Source organism: Dendrobates tinctorius, unplaced genomic scaffold (genome assembly GCF_039654945.1).
Source record: "Dendrobates tinctorius isolate UK_male_01 unplaced genomic scaffold, ASM3965494v1 ptg000138l, whole genome shotgun sequence".
Classification (NCBI taxonomy): Eukaryota; Metazoa; Chordata; class Amphibia; order Anura; family Dendrobatidae; genus Dendrobates; species Dendrobates tinctorius.
In genome coordinates this window covers 13,916,485-13,937,195 of record NW_027361806.1, presented here as the reverse complement: position 1 = coordinate 13,937,195, position 20,711 = coordinate 13,916,485, and the positions used below count along the sequence as shown (strand labels likewise).

The window sequence follows — 20,711 nt, the reverse complement described above, 5'->3', positions numbered from 1 at the left end:
CAACCTCTAGTCTCCCGGACCTCCATAGACCCCCGGCGTCGGCCCAGGAGACCAGTTGACATTTTCTTTGAAGGTTAAGAGAACTCGGAGAGTGTAATCAATATGACGTGATAATCACTGTCGCCTGTAATGTAGTCGTCCCCGAGGGCCACCGGCCCGGCTGATGATCGCTGCGAGACGTGAGTAATGGGGATGGGAAGGTATTTACTGGTGCCGTTCTGTGCTCCAGAGCTGCGATTCCTTCTGGAAACAAAGACTTTTAAAGGAGTTTCTTTTCATTATAAGTAACAAGCTGCTTATCCTGAGCGAGCGCTAAATAAAGATCACGGCTCACTTTCCATAAAGTGGAAAAACAGGCGGCGCATGATATTAACCAAAGCAAATACATCATAAGTATGGGAAGAGCAAGACTTCCGCATAAATACCTGGGGCATTGCCAGCATTTAAAGGGGCTGTCCAGGGTAAGGCATGAATATCACTTGTAGGGGTCCTGTGATCGGCACCACCATCGATCAGCTGTTAGCAGGTGGGCAGGGCCTGGTGCACAGCGGCATACTTTGTGTAGTGGCCGTTCTCTGGTACTGCAGTTCAGCTTCTATAGGATTTGTTCACCTTCATCTGGTTCGTGTCTCTTTGTGCTTAAGTTGCAAATCCGTGGCTTATGTTCCTCCATGCCGTTCTCCACCAGTGTTGTGCACTTGACTGCATATGTAAAAAACGGAGGCAGAAAATACACTCTGATGTTTTACATCTTTTGCTTATGGGAGTAAGTACAGAGGATTTTGGGTCTTTTTTGGTCTCTCAGTTCTATGTCTTGGAAGGCGGGAGAGCGAGGCAGAGACGGAAAGGAAGGCGGGAGAGCTTGATGCAGAAGAGCAAGGCCGAGGCGGAAAGGAAGGCTGGATAGCGAGGCCGAGGTGGAAAGGAAGGCGGGATAGCGAGGCGGAAAGGAAGGCGGGATAGCGAGGCAAAGGCAGAAAGGGAGGTCGGGAGAGCGAGGCGGAAAGGAAGGCTGGCTAGTGAGGCAAAGGCGGAAAGGAAGGCGGGAGAGCGAGGCAGAGGTGGAAAGGAAGGGCGGGAGAGCGAGGCAGAGACGAAAAGAAAGACAGGAGAGCGAGGCAGAGGTGGAAAGGAAGGGCGGGAGAGCGAGGCAGAGACGAAAAGAAAGACAGGAGAGCAAGGCAGAGGCGGAAAGGAAGACGGGAGAGAGGGAGGAAGAAAGGAAGGCGGGATCGTGAGGCAAAGGTGGAAAGGAAGGCAGGAGAGCGAGGAAGAGGCGGCAAGGGAGAACGAGCGAGAGGAGGAAATGTTGGACTGTGAGATTGTTGGAGGCATATCCCTGCCAAGAACATTTGTGCTGGGCTAGTTTTTCAGCACAAGCTCCCATAGAAATTAATAGGTAGAACCTTCGCATGTGTGGCCACCTCCTATTTTACTTTTTCGCGCTTTCTGGACTGAAGTCCCATCTGCAAGACCTGCATCGATCAGATGTTTATTGGGATTTCCTGTAAATATGCTATAAATATCCCCGAGGAGGAATAACAAAACTGTAGGACGTCTGCAGTCTTCATTTTTATTATTACAAAACATATTAAAAAATTCCGGCAATATAATGTCACGTCTCTAAACGTCCATAATACATATAAAAAAACTGTAAAGAAGGCAAATGAGCAGGGTATCCAGTGTCTACACCTACAGACGTAGCGGCTATTAATATAATAAGCTTACAGTACAGAAGTCAATATGACCTAGTGATAGTTAAGCCCACGACTGCTTAAAGGGGCAGTCAAGCTACTGATTCAAATGAGGCTCTAGATAAATACAGTGGAAACAGAGGTCTCTCTTACAGTTTTGGGTACCAGTATTTACACATCTTGGATATTTTTTTGCAGTTCAGACTTAAGATTAGCAATATGCCTCCCATTCTTAATAATTTAAAAGTCAGGAATCCTCCAAATTTTGGTTGTCAGTCAATCTATAAATTTTTCTAACCCACTGCCATCTTGAATATGGCCTTTAGAAGATCTGTCACTTGCCATAAATCTGTAGTTGTTTTTTTTTTCACCTGGTGAAAATGCTACTGTTTTCCTGAATCTGGCAATGTGTTTCTTTTATTTTTGCTCCTCTCCGTTCCTGAGATCTGGACTTTTCTTCTAGTCGTCTTTTCCTAGTGGGCGGGCCTGTCCGCTCTTCTCTGTGGGCGTCAATGACCACACCCAGATGGCCAAATAGACTAGATGTATATACAGGGAAGAGGAGGCCATATCTCAGGACTGGAGAGGCGCAGAAAGAAAAGAAAAACATCGGTGGATTCAGGAGAACAGCGGCATTTACACCAGGTAGAAAAAAAAAACATATTAGCAAGTGACAGTTCTGCGTAAAATTTAAAGCGAAGCTGACTTTTCTTCTTGACGCATTTGCTTATAAGAAACATTGTAACATTCTAGCTTTTGCCTCATATTCATTCTATGCAAATTTGTTCTCATCCATATGACAAGAGGATTGGGGTAATTAGCATATTCCTTTTCCCATAAAGCATTGCCTGTGAATAAGTCTCCATACACTGCTATGTCTCTTCAATAAGAGCCAGGACAAGTAACATTTACATATAAAGACATTACTTATTTCCAGGTAGCCGTTACTATGGTTTGGTCCATCTTCATTATATAATGGGAATATCCCTTTAAGAGTAACTTTCTCCCAGCTGTACATCAGTCATTATTAATGGTGCGTGCGGCCTGTTTTTGGTTTTATGAACCCCCTGGCTACATCGCGGTGCATGATTCTTACGAGCGGGTTTTACGGCTTCTTCCACGAGTCTCTTCTTCCACCCACATGGAATTGAATGATCTCTGCAGTCCCCGGAGGAGTCTTGTTAGTCCCTCGGTATCGGAAAGTCCTCTATGAAGCATCTGGTGACTGATGTGAGGCTTGTTCCTCAGTCGAGGAGCCCCTTTGTCACTACTCGAAATTTTCCATCTCGGTGCGGTAGAGCATGATCTTGGTGGACTTGAGCGAGTACATTCTCCCCTTCTCTGGTTTCCAAGACAAGCCTTGTCCTCGCCGTCTCTCTCCTTTCACCCTGGTTCTGTACTTTGCGTTCAGGTTGGTTCCTCCGCATGACGCTTTCCACCAGCCACCTGCAACAAAAGGTGAGATACTTAGCCTAAACCTGGGAGGTGAATACTTTCTCCATTGCAGATATCTTAGTTCGTTGTGAACCTTGTAAGTTCTTACTCCAAGATGTATTCGGATGATATTAATGACCTACAAACCTGGAAAAGCTATTTGGTCCCACACTTGTCACCACCACCGCTCAGCTGATAGCTGGAGTCATGACCATGGAAAGTTTACAGTGCATGCAGCCAGAACAGCACAGCACCGTACACCATGCAGTGGCAGATCTCAGGGACCGCAGCTCAGATCACATTTACTTCAATACGAGCTGAACTGCAGTACCTGGGTGTGGCCTCTATGCAGTATCCTGAGCTGTGCTGTTCCAGCTCTTAGACCGTGTACCTCCTGATGCCATGCAGCTTGGAAACAGCTGATCTATGTTTGTGCCGGGAGGTCAAAATCCCGCCGACTGATATTGATGACCTATCTTATCAAAGTTCTGGACAACCCCTTTAAAAGCGTTGTCCCCTACTTGGACAACCATTTCTTAATCACTGTTTCCCCCAAGTAAAATAATGGCAGCTATACTTCCCTCCGGTGTCGGCGCCATTCCAGAGTTGTCGGCACTGGTTCTCTTGGGACACCGCTAGACCAATGGTGGCGCTGGAGTTGACTGTGTGCTATTATTTTACTTGGGGGGAGGGTAGAACAGGAATTTGATAAGGGGTTGTCCAAGTATTGAACAACCCCTTTAAGAGAAGACGTATCTAAATAGTAGTCAAAAATGACTCTGTTCTTTCCAGGAGTGCCATGCATCTGCTTGACAATCGCGGGTTAACACTTAAGTACTGCATTAAGCACCTTTGTGCAAGTATTAGGGATTTGCTCCCCTGTTCCTGCATTTTTCCCAAATTTCTTAAAGGGGTTTTCCAGCGCCTCTTGCTTTCTCATTGGGAGGTGCGGCACTTTGCTGACTGTCTGATATGGGTAGGCCTATTAATTTAGGAGATCTGCACGATTCCTGGTGGACGCTGATGCCTCTCAATGCAGAAGTGAGAGGCGCTGGATGACCCCTATAAAGCTGGCCGAGGGGCACGACCCATCGCTCTGCTCGGTGCATTACCTGATGACGTTTCTACAGGACACTTGAGATGTTGGGTGTTGTGGTCGCTGGTAGAGAAGGGCAGCGGGGTGTATTCGGGCAGAGCGCCCGGCACGTTCCCCAGGACCTGGGACAGTTGCAGGGTGAAGCTCGTTTCCTCATTCCCCAGCGAGAATAAATACTCCACAAAGCGATTGTTATTCTTCCAGTCCTGCAGCTCGATGTGCAGGATGTAGTCCGCCTGCTGGGACAGAGCGAGGATCTTCTGCAGGCCGAGCCAGAATTCACCTGGAAGCGAGAGGAAACCATCAAAGTCTTAAAGGGGCTGTCCGAGATGTTGAAAAAGCTGCACATAGACAAAAATAACATTTGTCGATACCAGTATATCCCTTTAAGATTTAAAGGGGTCGTCCACGGTAATGAAAAAGATAAACACTGCATCAGCAATACAGGTAAAATGAAGAAATAGCTCACACTTGCCCCTTTATTCTCATCCCCGACGCTCCAGATTTGTGTCTCGTCTGTATATACCAGACCCCTGGAGTCGGGAGCATCGGAGCCAAAGCTCTGGAACAGTCAGATGTAAAATGTTGACTATAACTTGTTTCATTACTTTGAGTATTTTTATGCTGTGAGCAGCTTTTTCATTACCATGGATAACCCCTTTAAGGATCTTAAAGGGATATAGCCGAACCAGCAGTTCTTTTTTTCATGTAATAAATGGTTAACGTATTTTAAAAAATTGCACAAAGTGTCCCTTTCTGTGACCGTATTATTTATAGACTGGGTCATCGCTTTCTGTATTTATAGCGGTCTCGTGCGGCGGTAGTCGCCCCCCTGGTGCGTGTTTTGACCCAGCGTTGTGCCAGCGAGTGCAGCTCTGTTAGTTTTTGGTCCGTGCGCGGTGATTTATTAACCAGTGTAAACAAAGGCGGTGTCGTGTGATCCGGCAGTGGCCCCCGATGATTGGCCCTGCGGGGTTGGACGATGGGCTTCTCAGCTTGTTTGCCTCTTTTAGATAAATGAGATCTCTACCGAATGATGTCTGCATGGTGACGGCGTGATGCAATGGGGACGGCGGGACATACATTAATGGGGTCAGCGTGATGCAATGGGGATGGCGGGACATACAGTAATGGGGTCAGCGTGATGCAATGGGGATGGCGGGACATACAGTAATGGGGTCAGGGTGATGCAATGGGGACGGCGGGACATACAGTAATGGGGTCAGCGTGATGCAATGGGGTCAGCGCGATGCAATGGGGACGGCGGGACATGATGTAATGAGGACGGTGGGACATACAATAATGGGGTCAGCGTGATGTGATGGGGACGGTGGGACATACAGTAATGGGGTCGGGGTGATGCAATAGGGACGGCGGGACATACAGCAATGGGGTCACGCGATGCAATGGTGACGGCGGTACATGATGTAATGAGGAAGGTGGGACATACAATAATGGGGTCAGCATGATGTGATGGGATGGTGGGACATACAGTAATGGGGTCGGCATGATGCAATAGGGACGGCGGGACATACAGCAATGGGGTCAGCGCGATGCAATGGGGACGGCAGTACATGATGTAATGAGGACGGTGGAACATACAATAATGGGGTCAGCGTGATGTGATGGGGACGGCAGGACATACAGTAATGGGGTTGGCGTGATGTAATGAGGATGGCGGGCCATACAGTAATGAGGTCTGCGTGATGCAATGGGGACGGCGGGCCTCACAGCAACGGGGTGAGGTTGCCTCAGTCCTCTGGCTTGTGCCAAAAATGAGTGTCACAGTGCCGTCTGCATGTGGGGTCAGTCCCCTACTATCCTTGTCAAGGGGTCTTTCCAAAAATAGCAGTTTTCGAATAGCCACGTAATAGATTGTAAATTAATGATTGTTGCTTAGACTCCCCCCACCTGACCCGAGAGCGAGGGCGCCTTAGTCCCCTGTGTGAATGCATGGGGTGATAATGAGCATGTGCGACCAGAGAGTGCTGCAGTGGTCACACATGCTCAGTACTGTTCCATGCACAGACACTTTGATCCCAGCGTTGTCATTAGTCGGGGTCCTAGCGGTTGGACCCTCAGTGGTTCCACATTTATCATCTGCCCTGTGGATAAGTGGGCAGTCACATAGACATGTATTAGCCCTTCATAGTGATGTGTGCCAGGGAAATCTGGGTGGCAGGCAGTGAATGAGCCATGATGGCAGTTCGTGTGCTGGAGGTTTCGGGACGTGCTGATTCTACACCTGTCAGCCGCGGCACCGGCAGCTACGCCGCTCAAAAGTCTGGGAGAGCCGGGTGCTAACGCTTATTGGATGTCGCCCAGCTTTCCCCAGAATGTGTAATGTGTTCTCACTGCCCCTTTCTGCCGGATTTATCTTTTAAGCCTTTTTTTAAGGGTTTTCGAGGGATGCGACATTTCAAGACAAACTCACCCCTGAGGTCACCGAAGCCTCTGGTGTAATCTTCCCAGGTCTGATTAAAGTCCACGGATCCATCTGTCCTCCTCTGGATGACTGTCCATACCGTGTCTGAAAGACATGAGGGTGACTTGGGACTATTGTCGGAGGCAGGACTCCTGCGGGGGGGCTGTGCAGCCAGAAGTTTCGTGCAATATGCAAATTTGGGTCTTTTTTAATCTCTGTTCTAGTGCTTATCCTGGGGATCATTTTTGCTGCTATGCGACGCACCCCAGAAATAAAGCAGGGAACTGCAGCTGCATCCCCCTCCTCCCCTCCTGCATTTCTACATACACTACTACTACACCAGGATGAATAGAGAGAGTAAGATGACTCCTGCCCCCATTCGATAGTAAATGTTGTCCACCCCTTGTTAAAGGGGATTCTAGACTTTATCCCCAGCAATCAGCTGTGAGGAAACCTGGCAGTAAGTCTAGGTTCATACGGTGCTGCCGATTACAAGTTCTTCCACTGTGATGGCCAATCCACTCAATTTTATTTCCCGATCATGCAGAGCTTCAGCCGCGCTGTCACAGCAGTGTCTGCCTGCAGCCTAAAAACCCAATTTGTCATTTGTGTGGTTTTTTTTTTTAAATTTATTTTTTTGAAGTCACTTTTCCCTTTTTGACTTGTGGTTTTCGCTTATATTTTTTCCACGCAAATAATGAAGTTTGCACAGAGCCAAATACCGTAATTGTCTGGTGGAAATGCAATCACTGATTGGGCACTAAGGGTTCAGTTTCCCTGCAGCTCCTCCGAAGGCGATATGAAGTATTGCATGGTGTCCTTACATATCAGTGTGTTGTCTGTGTAATACAGGATGGATCCTCCTGAGAGAGACACTTTGTGTGCTCTCCACTCTGCCCAATAGATGAGGGTCCCAGAATCCTGGGATACATAGAAAGTGGTCTATAAATTGGACAACCCCATGGGTGCAACTATTGTGGGTGCTGGGGTTGCAGTCGCCCTAAAGTTTAGGGGCCACAAAGGTTCCTTTGGCCCATATAAGAAGACAATTACTTTTTAAGACCTATGATAGTTGAGGGCCCTGTTGTAAACTTTCCATTGGGACTCACAAGGTTCAAGTTACGCCGCTTGACAACCCCTTTAAGTAGTTCAATAAAATGCATCTACATGATCCCTCCTGGCATTTGATTGGTGAAGAGAACAAAATAAACCACATATAGGGCCCAATTCATTATTTGCTCCTTTTTTTTTATCATGATTGTGTTTTGTCCTGTTTTTCTTTTTGTGCCTTATTCATTCATTTTGTGCCTTTTTTAGAAAACTTTAATTTGTTCGCCTCTTTTTTTTTTTTTTTTTTTGATTCGTCAATTTTTTTTTTTAATTTTCAACTTTTTTTTTTTTGCTCAAATCTACTCCGATTCCCCTTTGTAGAGTAACTTTATGCGTGCCTGAAGTTTTTGCTCAAATTTTTGCAGCGTTTTAGCCGAACACTCTCTAAAAGTCACAAAAAAGTAGCAAAAATAGTTTTTTTTTCTTAAAATCTGCCCAAAAATTCATGCACTGACCGCGTGCACATTTAAAAAAAAAAAATTGGCTTAAAAAAAAATCAATCAAAACCACAAGCAAAAAAAGGGACTTAAAAAGTAAAAAAAAACCCCCACAAATGATGAATCGAGCCCATAGTGTATATGTAACGATCTCCCCGTTCCGTCCAGCACCAGTGATGGGAGTCCGAGATGAGCGGAGGGAGACCTCGCGCTTATAATGATCCCTGTGCGCCCCATTGTTACCTGCGGTGAATTCACAGTAGACGCCGAACTCTGCGCTGTTATTGGGTCTTATGATGTAGACGCCGCTCCGCCGCCCGCCATCGTTGGAAATGTCATTGCAGTCCCGCGGCAGATCTGAAACTGTGAGAGAGAAATCTTGAGGTTATCAGCAGGAATGAGTCAGATTACTCTGTTACCGTCAGATTATTAGTTTAATACTGGAAATTGTTACTAAATTATCAATTACTGCCAAGGAGTGAACATTGGAGGGGGAGGGGGGAGCAGAACTATTAGCGGGGTGCAAAACTTAAAAAAATTATGAAGCTTGGGAAAAACAATGTGGCAACTTTTCCAATATATACAGTCATGTTTGTTTTTGTTTTTCACTCTGTGAATGTAGGTTGCAGTGTAAAGTATGGAGGCGTAAATTTATGCCTAATGATGTGTATATACTGTACATGCAAGTTTTTTTCAATACAAAAACAATATTTTATATCCTGAACATATATGTGTGTATAATATATATATTATATGAAAATTACGCTACAGAGTTCTTGCTGCTGCCGTAGGAAAAGTTTTATAAAGTTTTAAAGCGAAAATGCTTCCATTTTGCTTTATTTGTTTGCAGCCTGCAGTGTAAAGATTGGATGTTTTCATCTTGGAAGCTATGTCTCTTACACTGCAGGCTGCAAAAAAAATGGAAGTTTTTTTCTTTGAAACTTTATAAAACTTATCCTATGGCAGCAAGAACTTTCCTACCCTTGCAGAATAGACGGTAACCTTTAAGATGTCACCAGAAATGACTGTATTGGGAAGATCAGAGCCCCCCGATCCTTCCTGCACTCAGTGCTAGTTATGTGTACAGGAGCCCCCCCTAGTGGTCATGTGCAGCTCTTGCAATGTCTTTACCGTTGGGATCCAGCATCTGTTCTGTTAAGTTTGAGCTTGGATTGAAGGCGCGGGGGTCATCGAGTTTGTTGCTTCTGGGTGAACTCTTCTTACTGTTCCCGACGCTGGCATTGCCGATCTGGAAGAGAGGATGATGGTGAATATCTGCAGCCGCCATCCAACCACAGCAGAAAGTGGCCTCTCTTCTCATACTGAATCCTGCTTGCAGAATTGAAAACCTTACCAGGACTGAATAAGATTAGTACACTATTGCTGTTTTCTTCCTAAAACAGCGCCACCGTAGTCTTACAGGTTGTATCTGTTATTGCAGCTCAGCTCCATTGTCGTGATTGAAGCTGGGATGCAATAACACACACAACCTGAATCTGTAGGGGGGCGCTGTTCTAACTTTTTCAAGTCTGCGCCATTGCTTGCAGGGGAAAGCTCTTGTAACCTGGTTTTTCAATGATATTTCTCACCTTGTCTTCAAGATCCTTAATTTGGCTGTTCTGGTAATCGAGTTGCACATTCTGGTCGGCGACCACCTTCAGGAGGCGGCTTATGTTCGAGTCTTGCTGCTCCACGTATTGCTGAAATACATTTTTTTTTTTTTTTTTATTATTATTATTTTTAGCAATTTTTGGGTAAAATAGCGCATTCTCATCCGTCAGTTGCTCCGTAGCAGCAGATCGCTGCCCGTCCTGCCTAAATAACCGCTGCCAGTAAGGAGCAAGCGCCATCTATCCCTGGGATGAAAGAGGCCGACACTCCTGAGAAAATCCCATTCCCTGCAGGATACCGAGGAGCCACCATATAAGGGGGAGCAACGGCGGACGACAAATCAATGCCAAAACGTTAATTCGTTGCGGAATAGAGAGTTTTGCAATTTTTCACTGAACTTTTTTTTTTTTTTTATCGCCATATTCCAATTCTGTGCTTTCTTTCCTCAAATGAAAACATTCACAAGGTGAGAATAAAACTCCTTTTCACAGCTGGGGGTTTGTCCCAGTTGTATCCAGTCTATAGACGATCCTCCTGATACATTTGTATTACCCTGGTGTAACCTGCACTGATACATTGTAGCGCCTGCTGCTGAGTTCAGCTCTTGGGTGATGGCTATATATGTGGCAGATAACTGAGAGCACTAGCTTGCCCTGCTGTTCATTTAACATGTTTTTCTATGTAGCCTGAGGCCGGGCACAGGGCAGTGAATAATTCGGTTTCGCAGGGTATAATTTGGGCGCACACGGAATTTCCTATACATATATTGATGGCTTCTTACCATCTGTACAGGCTACAAGTCTGGGCACAGCTCTGACCAGGTTTGCGCCAAATGAAAATGGATGGTCCCGGACCCCCTAATATGGAACATCCACCATTACAGTCCCACTGAGCAGCTCATCCCCAAGCTTTTCCAGGCTCCTGAATGGCAAATCTACCTAGATAAGTAATGCTACATTTATACCTTTCCCTGTTTTATTTAGAACCTGCATTTAGTAGGGAATTGCTTAAAAGGCAATTCCTTCAATGTAAGTGCACATGAACAATTAAACAATACTCAAGTTTTGCATAGTTTGTGCATCCAAGTTGTCGTTTACGGAGATATAGTCATGATGCGATGTGGCCCCTTGGCTGCAGGAGTGGAAAATATGGAGGAATTAAAGATCTCTGCTACCTTTGTGGTACCCATGAGCCTCGATTTCCAAGTTTCACTGTTTGTGATCTACACTTCCTAGCATTTCCTGCGGTGCGTTGTTTGGCATCCTAAGGAATTGCTCTTTAAGCAAGTTCCTAGTACAATCATGTCTTACCTTCAGCGTGGCCAGTTCTTTATGGTCCTGGAACTCTTGGTGGCCCTCGGTGATCTGGTTGAGCTTCTCCTCCAGGCGGCCGATCTTGGCTTGAAGTTGGACCTTGTCCTGCAGGAGATGCTCAATCTGGGAGTAGATTTTACTCGACAGGTTTTTCAACTCCTCGTTGTTTTCTTGCAACCTGGACGTCTTCTCCTTCAGCTCCTCTTCCTTCTCCCGGATCTCATTAGTCTGTTCCGAGAGGTCGTAAAAGGATTTGTCGAAAAGGTTGAGCTTCTGAAAAATCTCGTTGATCTGCCCCTTGGTCTTGTGGACGAAATCCTTCAGGCCGTGGCCGAGCTGCAGGAGGCCGTTAGCCAAGATCCTCACGTCGTCCAGCATGGCGAAGCGAGATTTGGGTTCTGTGGGTAAAGAGTCGAACTGGCCGTCCTCGTGTTTCTCGATGGATGCGGAGAAGACCAGAGGCAGGAGGAGCAGGAGAAGGACCTTCATCTTGGCTGCCGAGGATCCTGCTGCTGAGTGTCTCCTTCCTGCCTCACTATTAGGCTATATATATCGCTGTGGAGATTAGGCACAGACAGTGCACTGGTTGATAATTAAACGAGACGCTTGAACTAATGTAACCTCTGCCCAACTTTTTTTTTTTTTTTTGCTTTCCGCAACGTGGAGCTGACACAACAGCCTGGAGGGAAAAAAAATCATTCATATAAGAACCCGCATGCACAAACAATCACCATCATCATCATTTTCACGTTATCCGCAGGGACGGTCTGACCTTTATGTGGCGTAAACTCCCTGCACACAAAATAATCTGCTATTCTACAATGTTACCCTCCCCCTTATTTTATTTTTTCCCAAGGATATTCTGAAGGAATTTGCTGTTTTCTTGGTATTGTTATGTTGGGTAGTGATACAGTTTGTGCTACGTGATTGCACCGAGTTTACATCCAGGATTGTTTGTTACTTTGTGTGGATGTGATAAATATTGCACTGAATGATCTGTAGCTATGGATGTGAACATCGCGGACTCTGACGAGATTGTGTCTCTTCTATAAACTGTTAGCGCATTATGTGCTCTTACCATCAGCCAGAGACTATTAAAAAAAAAGATTTCACTACCACTGGTGGCCCTGTCCCTCCTGAGATTGGTTCCCCCCCCATTCCGTGTCAGGTAGTCCCCAACATCACTGGGTCCGCTGGCTCTCTGCCTGCCCTCACCAGGTCCGCTGGCTCTCCCCCTGCTGTCGCTGGGTCCATTGGCTTTCTGCCTGCCCTCGCTGGGTCTGCTGGCTCTCCGCCTACCCTCTCTGGGTATACTGGCTTTCTGCCTGCCCTCGCTGGGTCTGCTGGCTCTCCGCCTACCCTCTCTGGGTATACTGGCTTTCTGCCTGCCCTCACTGGGTCCACTATCCTTCCACCTGCCCTCTGCTTTCTCTTGGTATACTGGCTCTCTGCGTGCCTTTGCTGAGTCCACTGGCTGTCTGCCTACCCTCGCTTGATCCGCTGGCTCTCAACCTGACCAACTTCACTTGTTTGGTCCGCTATCTCTCTGCCTGAGTTTGTTGGGTCTGTTAGCTCTTCGCCTGCCCTCTCTCAGTATGCTGCCTCTCTGCCTGCCTTTGCTGGGTCTGCTGGCACTCCACCTGCCCTTGATGGGTCCAATGGCTCTCTGCCTGCTCTTGCTGCATCTTCTAGCTCTCTGCCTGCCCTCGCTGGGTCCGTTGGCTGTCCCCCTGCCCTCGCTGGGTCCGCTGGCTGTCCTCCTGCCCTCGCTGGGTCCGCTGGCTGTCCTCCTGCCCTCGCTGGGTCCGCTGGCTGTCCTCCTGCCCTCGCTGGGTCCGCTGGCTGTCCTCCTGCCCTCGCTGGGTCCGCTGGCTGTCCCCCTGCCCTCGCTGGGTCCGCTGGCTGTCCCCCTGCCCTCGCTGGGTCCGCTGGCTGTCCCCCTGCCCTCGCTGGGTCCGCTGGCTGTCCCCCTGCCCTCGCTGGGTCCGCTGGCTGTCCCCCTGCCCTCGCTGGGTCCGCTGGCTGTCCCCCTGCCCTCGCTGGGTCCGCTGGCTGTCCCCCTGCCCTCGCTGGGTCCGCTGGCTGTCCCCCTGCCCTCGCTGGGTCCGCTGGCTGTCCCCCTGCCCTCGCTGGGTCCGCTGGCTGTCCCCCTGCCCTCGCTGGGTCCGCTGGCTGTCCCCCTGCCCTCGCTGGGTCCGCTGGCTGTCCCCCTGCCCTCGCTGGGTCCCCGGCTGTCCCCCTGCCCTCGCTGGGTCCCCTGGCTGTCCCCCTGCCCTCGCTGGGTCCTCTGGCTGTCCCCCTGCCCTCGCTGGGTCCTCTGGCTGTCCCCCTGCCCTCGCTGGGTCCTCTGGCTGTCCCCCTGCCCTCGCTGGGTCCGCTGGCTGTCCCCCTGCCCTCGCTGGGTCCTCTGGCTGTCCCCCTGCCCTCGCTGGGTCCTCTGGCTGTCCCCCTGCCCTCGCTGGGTCCTCTGGCTGTCCCCCTGCCCTCGCTGGGTCCCCGGCTGTCCCCCTGCCCTCGCTGGGTCACCTGGCTGTCCCCCTGCCCTCGCTGGGTCCCCTGGCTGTCCCCCTGCCCTCGCTGGGTCCGGTGGTCCGTTGTCCCCTCTTTGCTTAATCAAATGGGCTTTCCCACTAAGGTAGCGTTTCTGCTGTGGAAATGCCCAGTGAGATCGTCTTTCTTTTTCACGTTTATTGAAAAGTGCCATCTGATAAGTGAAAATATCTGCTGATACGGCATTTATCAGAACCCGTTGCTGCCATCTTTTTCCCCTTGATTTTTACAAATACAACATTTTGCAGACAGCAAAGAAAAAGTGAATAAAGTCTAATGATGTAGTGCTTCTGGTATTATTGCCTTCTCCTATAGTAATATTGTAGCCATGTTTAGTATCATTGCCCCTGTTTATTAATGATCTGATTCCTCATTTCCTGGTGTGTCCGGGGATTGTCCTGGTGGAGGACAGAGTTACTCACCCTTCTGTTCAGTGCTGTCCCTTCTCTCCGTCCTCGTCGGTGCAGATCTGTGCCATAACCTCCGCAGCCCGTCACGTATATAGTGTAAAATGACTCATCCGCAGATTTCACAATTACACAGAAGGGGAACAATCTGCATTTTTTTCCCCCTTTTTTTTTTCTTTTGTTTGAGTCATAGAACGTTACGAAAAATAAATATTACAGACATATCATGAAATAAAAACAAAAAATAAAAATTCTTACAATTTATTTTTTAAATACATATTTTTTTTTTAATCTGGATGCACAATACAATGTAAACCTGGTTTCCTCTTTTCTGTTTGTTTAGCTTGTCCAATGCGATTTCCGTCACATCTGGTCTCCATTACCGGCTGGATGCAGTTTTTTTTCTTTTTTTACGCCTTCGTTGACTTTTCACCTAATTTCTTACACCCCTGTCCCAGCACTATGACATACAAACGTGTCTCCAATCACAAGACCAGGAAATTATGACTCCGCTGTTCTCAGGACAAGTGCCCCTTTCACAAGACTCGACCTTACCGGTCTTCTGTCTGTAATGAACCCTGGTAGCATTTCTTTTATGAAATCGCTTATTTTGATCTCTTGGAAGCTCTGACCTCTGAGCACAGATTACATCTAGATGGAAACTACTTGTTTTTAAAGTGTGTTGTTAAGATTTGTGTATAAAGGCAGCGTGGAAATGTGGAGCCTCTCAACATAAGATTGCGAGTCCTGCTTGCCCAGCCCGCAAAGAGCCTGCGAGTCCTGCTTGCCCAGCCCGCAAAGAGCCTGCGAGTCCTGCTTGCCCAGCCCGCAAAGAGCCTGCGAGTCCTGCTTGCCCAGCCCGCAAAGAGCCTGCGAGTCCTGCTTGCCCAGCCTGCAAAGAGCCTGCGAGTCCTGCTTGCCCAGCCCGCAAAGAGCCTGCGAGTCCTGCTTGCCCAGCCCGCAAAGAGCCTGCGAGTCCTGCTTGCCCAGCCCGCAAAGAGCCTGCGAGTCCTGCTTGCCCAGCCCGCAAAGAGCCTGCGAATCCTGCTTGCCCAGCCCGCAAAGAGCCCTACGAGTCCTGCTTGCCCAGCCCGCAAAGAGCCTGCGAGTCCTGCTTGCCCAGCCCGCAAAGAGCCTGCGAGTCCTGCTTGCCCAGCCCGCAAAGAGCCTGCGAGTCCTGCTTGCCCAGCCCGCAAAGAGCCTGCGAGTCCTGCTTGCCCAGCCTGCAAAGAGCCTGCTCAGGTCTCCTCCTCTACAATGTATGCCTGCTCAGGTCTCCTCCTCTACAATGTATGCCTGCTCAGGTCTCCTCCTCTACAATGTATGCCTGTGCAGGTCTCCTCCTCTACAATGTATGCCTGCGCAGGTCTCCTCCTCTACAATGTATGGCTGCGCAGGTCTCCTCCTCTACAATGTATGGCTGCGCAGGTCTCCTCCTCTACAATGTATGGCTGCGCAGGTCTCCTCCTCTACAATGTATGGCTGCGCAGGTCTCCTCCTCTACAATGTATGGCTGGGCAGATCTCCTCCTCCTCTACAATGTATGGCTGGGCAGATCTCCTCCTCCTCTACAATGTATGGCTGGGCAGATCTCCTCCTCCTCTACAATGTATGGCTGCGCAGGTCTCCTCCTCTACAATGTATGGCTGCGCAGGTCTCCTCCTCTACAATGTATGGCTGCGCAGGTCTCCTTCTCTACAATGTATGGCTGCGCAGGTCTCCTTCTCTACAATGTATGGCTGGGCAGGTCTCCTCCTCCTCTACAATGTATGGCTGCGCAGGTCTCCTCCTCCTCTACAATGTATGGCTGCGCAGGTCTCCTCCTCCTCTACAATGTATGGCTGCGCAGGTCGCCTCCTCCTCTACAATGTATGGCTGCGCAGGTCGCCTCCTCCTCTACAATGTATGGCTGCGCAGGTCGCCTCCTCCTCTACAATGTATGGCTGCGCAGGTCGCCTCCTCCTCTACAATGTATAGCTGCGCAGGTCGCCTCCTCCTCTACAATGTATGGCTGCGCAGGTCGCCTCCTCCTCTACAATGTATGGCTGCGCAGGTCGCCTCCTCCGCTACAATGTATGGCTGCGCAGGTCGCCTCCTCCTCTACAATGTATGGCTGCGCAGGTCGCCTCCTCTACAATGTATGGCTGCGCAGGTCGCCTCCTCCTCTACAATGTATGGCTGCGCAGGTCGCCTCCTCCTCTACAATGTATGGCTGCGCAGCTCTCCTCCTCCTCTACAATGTATGGCTGCGCAGTTCTCCTCCTCCTCCTACAATGTATGGCTGCTCAGGTCTCCTCCTCTACAATGTATGACTGCGCAGGTCTCCTCCTCCTCTACAATGTATGGCTGCGCAGGTCGCCTCCTCCTCTACAATGTATGGCTGCGCAGCTCTCCTCCTCCTCTACAATGTATGGCTGCGCAGTTCTCCTCCTCCTCTACAATGTATGGCTGCTCAGGTCTCCTCCTCTACAATGTATGACTGCGCAGGTCTCCTCCTCCTCTACAATGTATGGCTGCGCAGGTCTCCTCCTCCTCTACAATGTATTGCTGCGCAGGTCAATAATACTACGTTTTCTGCACTTTCTTTTGCAAATTCTCACAAAGGAAGGAAGGACTTTTGAGTCAAGTTGTCGCTGGTGTTAGGACACACGACTCTTGGGGGTGGCTGGATTGCTCCATCACTAAAGATTCTTTTTTTTTTTGAGGGTTTTCTGTGATCATTTCTGCTGAGCAGACAGAACAAAGCCATGCAAAGTTCAGATGAGAGCGCCTTACGGGAATCAGGAAGCGTGTGTAAATGAGGCGACATCACCGTCTGCAGATCACGTGGATCTTATATTTCACATACGGTATCTCTGCAGCCGTATTAACTAAATGCAAATAGCGCTGCCGATCTCCTGGGAATCCGGGCTTGGCATCAAGATAATGTTAGCTTCTGAGATGTGATCAGTTGTGATCTGGGAGGTAACTGGCTGTAAATGTTCACTTTCCCTACAGTGCCTCCACAGGAGAAAAGATGTATTACACAATCATTGTTGAAATCAGTGGAGGGTCTCTGGATACAGATAAGGCTCAGCCAACCTTTGCTTCTCTCCCCAGCGTCTCCACCAGCTAAAAAAACCTTTCCCTAAAAAGGAAACATTTAGAATGGCCACGGGGGGCGCTGTCCGCTGGTGGTGGAGGTTTGGAGATCAAAAAGCCGCCATCAGATTCCCTCTAAAGTTCTTGAATGAGCAATAAAATAGGCGGTGACTCCTGTTGGAAGCCGTAATGTCGCTGTATCACTTCTCACTGACACAGATAGGACCAAAAATAATTTTTTTTAACATGGATTCTGGTGGCACGGCGCCACCCGCAGGCACATCGCTTTAACGTCAGTGTCACTGCTTTTATACCCACGAACAAGCATTGTTTTTAAATCTTCCACATTTTTTTTTTTTTTTTTATTCCGCAGGAATATTCTGTACGTGTATCCACAAAGCCTTAATTTTGCAAATCGACAAGGGTCAGCGAGGAACATTACGGTGAAAGTTCAGTTCATGAACGGAGAAGATCCTAGTAATGCCATGCCAGTAAGTGGCCGACCTGCGTCCGTGACTTCATAATAAAAGATTGCATTATTAAAAAAAAAAAAATTAAAGGGATTGTCATGCAGATGTTGTCCCCCACTTAGGACCCCTCTGTGTGTATCAAAACAGAGAGAGGCTGTGTAAACCATGAAAGTGGTTTTACAGAGGAAAGCTAAGGGGGGGGTCTCCCACGCTAAGCCCATCGGTACCCCTGTCCTGTAATTACGGGTTTACCACGGCATCAAGTGGCCCCGATGTCATATCGATGCCGGCGATCGGCTGCTATAAAGCGCTGCAATCAAGAAGTTTTGTAATATATTAGAAAAACGGATGTTCCAAATGCAGAGATAAAAGTAAAAAAAAGTTTATAAAAACCTCCCAAAAGTTTTTTTTTCTATAGCAAAAATAAAAAAAAAACTGATAAATTCAGTATTGACATTGTAACGACTGAGAATATCATTAAAATAGAAAATCTGGAACAGAAAAATTGCCCTTACTCTGTCGCCTAATTGGGGGACACAGAACCGTGGGTGTTATGCTGCTGTCCACTAGGAGGCGACACTATGCATAATCTGAAAAAGATTAAATTTGGCCCCTCCTCTGCAGTATACACCCCTGGACGGCGTCAGCCTTCTCCAGTTTTTGCTTAGTGTCGCAAGGAGGCACACCTAGGAGTTTTTACTCCATCCTTTTTTTTTTTTTTTTTTTTACTTCCTGGATTTTTTTCCAGCGGACTACAGATGAAGAAAAGCGGCTCTCCAGCGAGACTCCCGGCATGGCTCCCTCCTCTGTCCCCTATTAGGGGTACCCGGTTGAGGTCGAGGTGGCTATTGAGACCCCCCCCCCTCCTCAGTTCCTTTTAGCTCTGGGTTGAGGTTGAGCCGACGACGAAGCCCCCTGACGGTGACGGCAGCACCCTCCTTAATCCCCCTCTGGGTGTATTAGGTTGAGACACCGCAGGTAGGGCCTGTACCAGGCACCATTCGGACGCTTACAAGCCCAGGGACCCCAGTCCAGCTGCGGGCTCCTGTTGGGACCAGGGGAGATGCAGCAAGGCATAGCACTTGTCAGAGACCGGACTCCCTGCGTCCTTTCTCTACAGCAGCACCAGCTGCACAGCGCCTCAAAGGGACCCTCCACAGGGCCCAGTGCGCGTTCAGACCCCACCGCTAGCCTTCCTTTTCATTCCAGGGGGGGGGCTCTGGGTTAAATCCAACTCCCCGGACAACCGCGCCGTCCTGGAGCCCTGCTGGGCATGAGATCTCAAATTTAGGCTTCGGCCTAGCCGAAGCCGCCCCCCCTATGCTCGCCCCCCGGATGACGAAAATGACACTCTGCAGTGTCATAGAAGGGGCGGATCGAGACAGGAAGGGCGCGCTTTTACATAGCTCTGCGCGCCCTTTTCAGCTCTCCGCCCCTTCCCCCTCCACCTCAGAATTCCGGTGGGCATCTTGCTGCACCAGAAGACATAGCTGAAGGCAGCACAGCGGTCTATGGGGGGCACAGGACTGGGATTTATCGGCGCTGGACCTAGGGGGAGCACCGGTGGGGTAAGATCACAGCTGGGTTCTCTGTGAGTTCATATAACCTATAACGCTCCCCTATTCCTTTTCTCTGCGTAGATACCCCTGTAGGGCCTCTGCTTATCAGCCTCTGGGCACTATGTCGGTCTCAAAAAAGAGGACCAGACAAGACTGCTTTTATGCAGGCTGCACAGCCTGCAAGGTTACTCTCCCCAGCGGCAGCACATACCCGCACTGCCGGGACTGTACCCAAAACCAGGGCTGTGGAGTCGGAGTCGGTGCTCATTTTGGTGGAGTCGGAGTTGGAGTCAGTATAAAATGGACCGACTCCGACTCCTAAAATATATAATAAATTGGGTACAGTAATTCAATGCAGGATGTGCTGAATATTTTTTCATAGGAGTTTGGGAAAGTTATGAAATGTCCTATAAATGGCTGTTCTATTCCTGATCTAAGGCTACATTCACACACAGCGTTTTTCCTGTGTTTTTTGAGGATACGTTTTTCAGCTGCAAAAGCTGATCATCTTTTTAAAAAACTGCATCACCTGAAAGGTTTTTGAGCTCATAGATAATGTTTTCAATAGCAAAAGCAGATTAGAAATCTGCTCTATCTATCCATTTATCCATATCTGTCTATCCATATCGTATCTGTACCAAAAAGAATGAAAACCGGGTAGTACACCAATATATATTCTGTTCTATCTAAATATCTTGATTATTGGATCATAAAAATGATTAAATGTCTGAGGTTCACATTGTACTACAATACATTTTTCACTTAAATATAAGCAATATGTGTGGGAGTCGTGGAGTCGGAGTCGGTGTAAGGGAAATTGAGGAGTCGGAGTCGCAGGTTTGGCTTACCGACTCCACAGCCCTGCCCAAAACACTGGATCAGAACCCCAAGAAGTCCCTACCAACGCTTCTGCGGCCGCTACTACGCCGGAATGGGCTACTCAGATGTCGCAGTCTATGACACAGTCTATAGATAACCTGACCTCCACACTACTGCAGGCTCTGCAGGGTCATGTCTCGGCTCTGAACGTTACCCAGCAAAGGGACATCTGGTCTCAGGGACATGCTGCTTCCGACAGTTTGAGACGTAAGCGGACCCACAGGTCGCGTTCATCTGCGTCTTCACATAGCACCAGGTCGTCCCCCTCCAGGGAGAGACACAGTGGCTCCAGGTCACCTAGACCGTCCCCTGATAGAGACAATGTGGATCTCCACAACGATCCCAGACCACAGAACACTTCCGCCCTAGTTCGCCCGCTAGGGAGCTCCTTAGCGATGCGCAAGACTCGGAGGGCATATGTGACTCTAACTCAGATAACGAAACAGAGAACGCTCTGCTCCCTTGGCCCCCTAGCAATACGGCGCTAGTTGAGGATATAATCTCCTCCATCCTTCGGGTGCTGGACATTTCTGATCCAACCCCGGAAGCACCAGAACACAAGATTTCCTTCGAGAGTGTTCAGAAACCATCTAAGGTCTTCCCTAATCACCCGGAATTTCAAAAAATACTTTCTAAGCATTTTTC

General features: G+C 48.7%; 2 protein-coding genes across 15 annotated transcripts in view; one reads left to right on the top strand and one right to left on the bottom strand.

The window, feature by feature from the left end:
* The window catches only part of DOCK7 (dedicator of cytokinesis 7), a 109,295-nt gene that overhangs the window by 29,461 nt on the left and 59,123 nt on the right, over positions 1-20,711 (top strand). For all 14 annotated transcript variants that reach the window (XM_073544642.1, XM_073544646.1, XM_073544652.1 and 11 more), the window contains exon 15: positions 17,532-17,649. In XM_073544642.1, the coding sequence (XP_073400743.1) occupies positions 17,532-17,649 (118 nt within the window). The remainder of the gene's footprint in view (positions 1-17,531; positions 17,650-20,711) is intronic.
* On the bottom strand, positions 1,560-14,153 carry ANGPTL3 (angiopoietin like 3). The gene is made up of 8 exons (XM_073544654.1): positions 14,093-14,153; positions 11,118-11,799; positions 9,786-9,896; positions 9,328-9,445; positions 8,440-8,559; positions 6,659-6,754; positions 4,241-4,507; positions 1,560-3,140 (listed from the first exon to the last, which is right to left on the bottom strand). Exons 2-8 carry the CDS (start codon positions 11,607-11,609, stop codon positions 2,962-2,964), a joined length of 1,383 nt encoding a protein of 460 aa, XP_073400755.1. The 5' UTR covers positions 11,610-11,799; positions 14,093-14,153; the 3' UTR covers positions 1,560-2,961.